At 39.1% G+C, this 10403-nt stretch overlaps 1 protein-coding gene across 1 annotated transcript; it reads left to right on the top strand.

Moving 5' to 3' along the window:
- The first annotated feature begins 2301 nt into the window (after positions 1-2301).
- On the top strand, positions 2302-3962 carry tcf21 (transcription factor 21). Its single transcript, XM_034143536.1, has 2 exons — positions 2302-2805; positions 3517-3962. The coding sequence occupies exons 1-2, from the start codon at positions 2389-2391 to the stop codon at positions 3607-3609; spliced, it is 510 nt and encodes a 169-aa protein (XP_033999427.1). The 5' UTR covers positions 2302-2388; the 3' UTR covers positions 3610-3962.
- The last annotated feature ends 6441 nt before the right edge of the window (positions 3963-10403 follow it).

Below are 10403 nucleotides of genomic sequence, written 5' to 3' on the forward strand. Positions count from 1 at the left end.
GACACCGGAAGCGAAGGGGTTAAAGGTCAGCTCTCAAGAGACACACCTCTCATCCTTTGCACACGCTTCAACTGTGAAGACAAAGGCACATACATCCCCAAGAGATCTGCAGCTTCATGCAAATGTGCAGCTTTAGCCACACGTGCAAACAGCAAATGTTTCAGTCTTTCAGTATCACCAGCAATTAGGAATTTCAGTCAGCAACACATACCTGACTATCATCAGTATTAACCCACCGTTTCCCGCTTTAACAGCTCCAGGTCCCATTTGTTTGGAGCATCGGTGTGGAATGATGTGGAAGGCCAAACAGAGGATTTTGGGTCCCGAGTATCCATTACATCAGAGGGGACCAAGGCGCCAGTTTGCCATTTGAGACGTGACACCCCCATGTCCTTGCACTTTATCCTGTTAACTGGCAAGATGTGCTGAAAGTTACGTGGGCCCTGTAAGTGGAACTGGCTTAAAACAAACACTTTTTGGATTTGTAATTGTAAAGTAAAATCTAAAATCTAAATATCTTAGAGTTAAGTGTCTTGATGATAGGACCTTTTTTATAATATTTTTTAATTATAATGTAAGATTTATGGCAAGAACCTTAAACCAATTTATTTATAGAAGACTATAGAAGACAGTATTTTGATCTCACTAGGTTATTAGAATAAACGTTATGCCAATTACATATAAGATGAAACAGTAAAATCATATTGTCCAAAGTTAAGAAAAAGTGGTCACAGGTTAGTTTTCTTAAGTGTTTTAGATGTACAACAAAATGTGGCTATTGCACCAAATCAAAAGACATCATTAGAACCTGCCATCACAATTAAAATATGTTTCTTTGTCTGTAATATTTGTCTGCTATATTTATAACCACAACAGTTGTGGCCATTAAGGGTGAACAAAGGTCAAACGTTTGAAACCTTGAAAAATAACTGTGAATATTACAGATTGAGCCTAAGTTTTTCAAACTGTATAGGCCCACACTTTTTAAAAACCTATTAATGTGTCATACCTACTTAACGGGAAGAAACTCAGCTATCAGACAATATTAACCATTTTTAGCAAAACGAAACATAAGGGTAATAACAAAGGCTCTGAATTAGCCCTGAGCGAAAACATGCTAACACACTTAGCACAGAGATCACGTTAAAATACCCTTATTACTTATCGTATCTGCACAAACAAGATATCGATTAGCAAACTGAGATTGCACAGATTCGACAGGTATTGGTATCATTACTGTCCGATCCGAACTCGCGACATGAGAAGCTAACAAAGACATCACACCACGTAGCATTAGGTAGCCAACACGGCAATATGTTTTCTGATCAAAAGTTATCTTCAATGGCATTAAAACGATAAAAACGCTGCTGAAGGTTAATCCATAGGTTAATCCAATGTGTCTGTGTCACTTTGAAATTATTTCTGATAATCCATCAGCAATAAAACTAGTTTTCAGTTTTCAGATTTCAGAGCGTAAGATACTGTAGGTTTCCTTTGGGCAAAATGCGTGTGCATAGCTCTAATTTCTCAATGGTAACGTGTATGTGGAAATTCCCCTTCGATTCTATTGGCTCTAACGGTTCAAAAGAGCAAATACGCCCATTTCCACCCAAATGACCCCAGAGGTGGTTTTGTTTTTTCTCTCTAAAAAGGTCAAATGTCACTTGTTTTGCATCAATCTTGATACAGGGTACTTATTATATGTTATAGTTTGAATTCCTAAAGCTTTTAGTCTCCGATCCCATCATCCAAGGGTGGTTTTCACTATAAGTAATGGTTTATTTTTGGACGGACACTATAATTTACATTGTTTTACTATGTTCAATCTGAATTTACTTTAAAATAAAACAATTCTATATTGATTCTGACTTTTCTACATCCAACTCACAGGTTTATCATTGCTTTGAGAAAAAAGATGATTAATTTACCCCTTTTAGAAGGGAAGTTATTGTCATTTGTTCTGGGAATGTCATTTTCGAGCCTGAGACCTGAAAAACAGTCTTGGGGCTTAGTTAATGCACCCTTTGAACTTCTTAAAACGGACAAATATATTTCTAATTCATCCTTTCAATTTTTTCCTCATAGAAAGTAGGCCTACTCCTAATTGTTGGTTTGAATTACGGTTCAAATCCTCCTTTTCCTGGGGACCTATCCAGCGTCCCTTGGGGTCCTGGACCACTTCGGGGACCAGCATGAGATCAACTCCATGTCTCCTCCCAGCATGAGGTAACGCCCTCCCAACGATGGGGATAAAAAGCCTGCTCCTCTCTGCTCTGTTCACGCTCACTTTGCAGTTGATGAACTTATCTCTGAGGCGCGCGGTTGTTCATTCCTGTCCGGCCACAGCTTCCTGCTCCCATGTTTTAAGCGCGCTGCTTTTGGTTCACCATGTCCACCGGGTCTCTCAGCGATGTCGACGACGAGCTCCTGGACGGCATCCTAAAGTTTGGCTCCTCCAGTAAAGACTCCAACGAGAGCGAGGAAGAGAGCTCCAACTCCGAGGGCGCAAAAGACACACCGGGCAAGAAACGGAAGAAAGCGTCCCGGAAAAAGGCATCCAAGGGTGGGGCACAGCAGGAGGGCAAGCATGGGCCGAGGAACGCGGCCAACGCCCGGGAGAGAGCCAGGATGCGGGTCCTGTCCAAAGCCTTCTCCCGCCTGAAGACCACCTTACCATGGGTACCGTCGGACACCAAGCTCTCCAAACTGGACACTCTGCGCCTGGCGTCCAGCTACATCGCGCACCTCCGGCAGATACTGGTCAACGACAAATATGAAAACGGATTTATCCACCCCGTTAACCTGGTGAGACTGGGTGAAGGGGAAATTCAGCTGAACGTTTATTTATGTTTAAAAATAAATGTATGAGGAAGGGAACTGAAGTGAAATTTAAATGTATTACAGGCCGAATTGAGCAGGAAAGGTTGTTTTTTTTGCCTTATAATATTTCAGTCCCTGATATTTTTGTATTCCAGGCTACACCAATATATAGGTGATACATGTGGGTGATAGATAAGTGAAGCAGGTGCATGAGAGAGGAAGAGCAAAAATTCAGCTGACTGTTTTTACGCAAAACATTTGAATACGATCTTAACTGAGCTCTGTCTAAAATGTATTTTTACCATAACATATATTACATGCACACATGAGATTTACAATTGTTTTTTGGGAAAAAAGCTCTGAGGCATACAACATTTGGCCTTGATATGTTGACAATAGCTAAAAATAGCTGCACTAATGTCAATTGGCATTACAGATCTTCTGATTTAGGAGACACACTGATTTATTGTTAAATCGATTAGATCTCAATCACATAACATTTGTATTTATTTAATGCATGAACGTCTTGATATCGTCCATTCCTGCCAGGCAATTATTATGTGCACTTGATATCTGCAGGTGATAAACTGACACATTATGGATCTGTGTTTTTTTTCTTCCAATCTAATAACTTGATTTATTTTATTAATATTCTAAGAAACTTCTGGCCCTAATTGATTTTATTTATCCCCGCAGACGTGGCCTTTCATGGTTGCAGGTAAGCCGGAGAACGAGTTGAAGGAGATGCTGAACAACACAACGAGGTTATGTGGAACAACGGCGTCTTGACGAACCGAGGAACACTGCTTTTCCGAGAAAAAAAACAGAAACATTGTGACTGACATGAACGTCTCATCTCCGCAGACTTTGAGTGGGAATAACAGAGAATATTATCTCTTTTTCGTTCCCGTAAAGACAAGTTGAATTTTATTTAAATGCAATATGTCACCCATTGTTGTCTTTGCTGGTCCAAAGATAAACTGCGTGCTTTAAATTGCTTTTTTATACTCTTCAGACGCATTTTTACGCATGCAGGCCTGTTGTGGCGGCTGCATTATGAAGGATGTGCACATGAAAAATGTCCACCGTCTCAAATGGTTGTACAGATTACATGTATATAAAATATATTTGTATCACTTTTACACCTTGAGTATTGAATGTTTTTTTATTCCATTTATTCCTGTTTATTACCGTGTGTGGGCCAATGCTTTGACCTAGTAACCCCTCTTATCAGTCCACTCCTTCAGAATAACCTGAGCACCGGAGCATCAGTGCAGATAAGTCCCTCTGTTGTTTCTAAAAGATAACAGTGGACGTGGTTGTCATTACATAAACAAACGTTTTCCTTCAAAGATTATTTGAGACCCTTAAAGGAGTTAGTGCTCTTAGTTTAAACAAGTCAAAAATTAGTTCACCACCCTGCCAATTGATGGATGAAGGGGAAGTGAACGGCATACAAAAAAATATATCTCAGCTAATTGATATATTTATAAATATCTAAATATAACATGTTGTTAGTCAATGCTTTTATTAAACCTTTGACTTTATTTAATGATAACTACACACGTTTATTCTAATGCAACTTCTAAATGAGTGTCGAATGAGAGTTGTAATTACCTTTATACAGTCTATGATAATTACACATTTCACTGACTGAAGTGCACTGATTGGATAGCCTATTTAGGATTAAGCCAATCAGCAGTGAGGGGCTGAGCAGCGCGATTTGTAAGAGGTCAGAAAATATTTGGAACATTATGAAAGTTGTAGAAAAACCTGCGGGCTGATTTTTAATCCCTCCCAGACCAGTTGTTTTAATTTGCTCGGGTTATGACCGCTTTGTTTACATCAGGCCGACAGTTATTTATGCAGTCTGACACGCGGCCCCTCTCTTTCTCTTTAACACGAAATCCCTCTCATTTCTCCTCCTTTCTGTCTATCTCCATACATGTCTTACTCTATTTTTTATTTTTTATTTAACCAGATAAAAAGCATTGAGATAAAATCTCATTTACAATGCTGACCTGGCCAAGAAGGCAGCAACGTTACACATAGCACATAACACAAACATGTAAAATACAGAGAACACAACTAAGAAAACAAAAGACGAAAAAGCAGTCACTACATTGTGCACATTTAGGACAGTAAGAAAGGTGCACTACTTATTACTGCAAGAGCAGCTGGTGGTAAGGACCTCAGACAACTTCAATTTAAAAGAGGCTATTGGGACAAGTGCCATCAGTTTGAGGCTTGATTGAAGGTCATTCCAAGACCAAGGACCATAATAAAAAAGACTCCTTTTTCCAGCCTCAGTCCGCACGGCAGGTACCTGGAACCGTATCCAGGCACTGGTTCTGAGGTTGTAAGAGTTACAAACTGGAACAAATCTGGCACATATATACAGTGGAAGCTTTCCTAAAATTGCTTTATACATTAATAAAAAACAATGCTGCATCCTACGCATACTAAGGAGGACCATCCAGTTAGGCTATACAGTTTGCAATGATGAGTCCTATAGGGTGCATTTGATATATATCGCAGTGCAGCATGGTAGAGTGGGTCAAGTTTGGCCAAAACAGTGGGACAGGCAAATCTATAGATTGTATCACCGTAGTCAAGCTGGGACAGGAATGACCCAGAGACCAACCTTTTACGGGAAGAAATTGAAAAACAACGTTTAAGTCTGTAAAGGAAGCCAAGAGTGAATTTCAATTTCTTTGTTAGAACTTCAATGTGATGTTTAAAGTTTAGATTTCTGTCCAACCAAAAGCCCAGATATTTGTATGTATCAACAAACTCAACAGAGACACCATCAAGGGTGTCAATGGAGAGGCAAGAGGACGCTGACTTGGGAGCAAAGAGCATTGCTTTGGTTTTCTTACTGTTCAATAGCAGTTTAGAATCAAGAAGCGCATGCTACAGAGACAGTCACTGATCAAATGCAAACACAGCGCTATACCTGACATGCTATAAATACACAATTGTATTTTCTTAAAGACAAGCAACATTGCATTTTTTGCATATTAAAGAAAAATACATCTAAATGTTGATGTGCATGTACTTGTATTTATCATTTTATTTTATGCTACCTACATCATATTTTAGAGGTAACTTTTGATGAGTGAAATCAAATATGATGCATTGTTAGATCAATATACAACTGAAGAAACCAGCTTGACAATGACCAGCTACAGTTATATAGTTTGGAAATGTTACAAGGTTACAGACATAATCAAGATTATATATATATATATATACACAATCTAAATACACATCAAGTATCATCTATATTCCTTCAGTAATCAGCCTAAAACACCCCCAGTGTGTTTTTTTCTGAAACAGTGAAATGTTTTTATCTTATAGTGTAACCCTCAAATTCACAGACGTATTAGGACATGACCTCATTCTCCTCCATGGAGTTAAATGTTGCTTATACACATTAATGATTATCCAATAATCCAAGACTGACTTCAGCCATTCAACTCCATAATAATCTGCTTTTGAATGCATTTACCCAACATCACTTCTGTATTTTACTCAGGTTTCAAATGCTGGACTTTATTTTGTATTGGAATATATTTGAGATATATGTTGCTTTATTAAACATCTGAATATGTCTGCTCCCAACTGTAAGCAAAACATAAACAGTAAACTACATGAATTTGATAGTATTCAATCACTAATGCTATGCAAGTCTCGTTCATGATTTACTAATAGTGGTTTGAAAATAATGCTAACTCTCTACCTCTTCCAACTCTCAAAAGCAACTCATGGCCTTCGCAAACTTGTATTTTCTTAGTCGTCATGGAGATATTTACATTATTATTGAGGCTCATGTGCTAATTTTATTTCAGAGGTCATTACCTTTCCAGTGACTGGAATGATGTGGTTGACTTTAATCACACTTACTAGATCACTTCATTTTAGGCATTAGAAAAAGAAAACACCAAGTGTCCTTTAATAGGAACAATAAGATGGAGTGCTGCAGTAATAAAAGAGTCCCACCGACATCTCTTCAAGGACCCTCACCTAATACATCAGCTGTGGCGTGGCAGGGGCCTCGCCGCCACCTCAAAGGGACCACCGTGGAGAAAATAAACTTGGCCGCCTCTCTGCTGGGGCCAGCTGCAGAGAGATAGAGAGGAAGAGAGATATACAAGGGGAGGGAGGAGACTGCATGAGAGCAGGGCAGGGATTCCCATACTTGCTAATTGTTTTGTTGGACGGATGCCCAAACTGTGATGTGAAAAAGGTCCAGGAAAGAAAAAGAAAAAATCACATTGTGTTCCATCAAGTTTCCCATCTGCCCTCATGGTTCCTGCAGATCACTTGATAGTGGCATGTCTTTTCTTCAGGGGTGTGTTGGCTAATGCGGTATAATAGTGTTAAGAATATAATAAACAGTTTGTATTCAGTTTATATTTAATCTCTCTGTTTATTCAAAAATATTGGACATATGAGGCAATGAAGAAACATAAACATATGATCTTTTGTTATTTTGAAGGCCTAATTAAGCAGAAAACAGCCATTACTTATATGATGCATTACCATTTACATGTCATTGTATTCCAATTTTCTCCCAAGGCCCAACCCTGACACAGCCTGCTGTTCGTGCAGCATCCAACACTGCCATCTTTTGGACAAAATATAACAGTGTTTTTGGGAACGCTTTGGACCTGCATCACACTCTGTCCTAAGGAATCAGCTCTTTACAGCATTTTTTGTTTGTCCTTTTTAAGAAATAATTCGAAAATCAGATTTAAATTGTATTTGTTGATTGTTTATGTCATGGAAGGCCTGTAAAGAAACTGTATGTAATAAATCACAGTCGTATTAGTAAAAAAAATGATTGTTTTGATTGAAAATAGCAAATTATTTCTCTTTTTGTTCAATTTGAATGGATTGTTTCAATCTTCATTCACATATTGAAAAGCAAGAAGCCACTAAATGTGCTGTGATTGTTTGAATTATCAAACACTGCATTCTCTTCTGGTAGGACCAAATGTAATTCATCGCCTACATTCAGCTCTAGAGTAACAGCATTTCACAAGTACTCAAAAAACTCAGTATACCTGGTTTGCAAATTAAACATTACCGATCTCCCATTATAAAATAGTTTCACTCCCATGTCGCCCTTTTTTGTAGAACCACATATTGTGAATCTAAAATAGTACACTCCTTTCACAGGTGCGGTGAAGACGCCAGTGGTCGGACTGTAGGCGTTGCCAACATTGGTGAAGACCTTGCTGAACTTTAGCACTGTTGGAGTATTGTAAGGCCCTACAACAAGTGAGTCTGTCAAAGCAGCGTAGAAGGCCACCTTTGCACTCTCTTTGATCAGAATGTCCACTCGGCTCTCACTGGTGTTCATCCTGTCCGATACAGATGTGAGTTTGACTTCTTGAGCGGTGTTCTGGGCCTTCAGGTCCTCCATCTTGTGTGTTAGGAGCTGCAGCTCACTACCGCCGACTGTCACTCTGGTTTCTATGGACAAAAGTTCAGCAGCCTGCTTTTCGAGAGCGACCCCCAGCTCTGTGTTTACTTTCTTGAGTTCTTCCACTTGCTTTTCACTTGTTTTCAGTCTCTCCTGTGTGGCAGCGTGATCTCTCTTCAGCTCCTCCAGGCTGGTTTTTGCCATCTATTGATGCCTCGACGGTGAAAGATCGAAATGAATGCGGTTTGGGGACCGTCTTTTTATAAGCAAAATACGTAGCTGTTGTCATCTGCTTTTGTTTTTTGGCAAGCTCTGCTGGAAAAAGTAAAAGGTGGCACAAAGATAAACTGAATGTGAAGCAGGCTGCTCTTCAAGGTCATGTGAAAAAGCCCAGATGATGTTTCACTGAGGAGGGTTGTACTGTATTGTAGTGGTGTTGTGTGAGGATATACCAATAGTATTCTATTAGTACAACAAGTGCTAGAAGTAGCATTTTTCAGAGTTTGGCTGCCAGTTTTGGGGATATATATATATTTTTTTTTAAATAAATCTGCTGTGCTTCTTCTTCTATGTGGCTGTGTTCATATCACCAATTTAATAAACTGTAGAAGGATTGGTGAAGAAGGTGCTCTAGCATGTATATGTTCATGTCTATATTTATGGGTGGCTTTGGTGTTCCTAGTGTTCATGCAAATGGTTAAAAAATGCATGACTTACACTTGACATGTCTGCTATTTTTTCATTTTTACATTTCACCAGCAGTGCATGGCATCTTTCCTAAGTCTTTCTTTATCAATCTGTTAGCCAGTTTGTCTTGTGTAAATGATTTGCCAAATTGTGTAGCATAAACACATGCTGCTGCTCTCATGACTAAGGTCAGCTTAATACCGTTACTCTGTACTGTAAGAAGGTAACCGAGCCCCACATGTTTGTTTTATCCATGTTTTTTGTCAAGAAGAATAATTGTTTAAAATAAAAGTTAGTCTTTATTAGGATGACTTGGCATTATATGACCAGACATTTTGACCAGAAGATGGCAGCCTTACAACAATAATGAGACACATCACTTTTAGTTGCTGCGCTCAGGACTGGTAGTATGGATGAAATGTAATGGATGAATCTGACAAGAAATCACATCATTACCAGCTCCCTCAGTGTTTTGGGAAAACATTTAAATGCAAAGTGTATATTTAACCCTTTATTTAACCCTTTCTACAAAAGGAGACAACATTTGTACTTTTCTACCTCTTAAGAGTTGAACCAGCAGGTGGCAGCCGAAGACTCCCTTTAAGACACGTCAACAACAGCAGCAAGAGAAAGAAATAGAGGGGAGGGAGAAATAAAAACACTTAAGCATATTTGAAGATTAAGGAACTGTGACTGAATGGAGCGCAGGAAGTGGACATTCAACCTGTGTGAGCTTTTTGGCAAAAAAACTGCAGCTGTGACTTTTCCACCAGTTGTGTTTTTGTGAACATATACTGAGTGTTTGACACCAGTGGGTTGCTTTAAAGTATGTAAAAACCACAAGCTCATCATGCATTCAAAAACATTGCTGAGGTAAGAGAACAGCTGATGATGGTGTCAATTTGTATCAGATGGTATGGCAGCCTGGCACAGCGGCCACCAGCCAGAGCAGAGATGCCAAAGATAGCTGCGGCCTACCCAGATCACATGTGTATTGGCATGCTCATACTTGCGTGTGCGTGTGCGTGTGTGTGTGTGTGTGTGTGTGTGTGTGTGTGTGTGTGTGTGTGTGTGTGTGTGTGTGTGTGTGTGTGTGTGTGTGTGTTGGCATCAGTTTGTGCTTGTTAAAAGGAGCACAGCATGTGCCTGCCATGAGACTTGTGGCCTTAACGTCATTTCTGTTGTGGTGGCATAAAAGATGATAATAATCACAAAATACTAATTGTATCACTTAATGATGATTGTATCTAGTTTTGGTGTTATTTGTAAGTTATTTGAGATAGTATTCTTTGAGATGTTTGCCCTTAATCCAAGATGAATAAATCAGTAGTCTTTGTACTGTTCAAAGCGTTGAAAAAGGACTTTAAAATGAATCAGCTACATCTTATATATACATATGAAAATAGCTCCTTATATGATGCACCACTACTTAGTCTATTTGACCTAATATGTAGAAGCTGACATT

This window comes from Trematomus bernacchii, unplaced genomic scaffold (genome assembly GCF_902827165.1).
Source record: "Trematomus bernacchii unplaced genomic scaffold, fTreBer1.1, whole genome shotgun sequence".
NCBI lineage: Eukaryota > Metazoa > Chordata > Actinopteri > Perciformes > Nototheniidae > Trematomus > Trematomus bernacchii.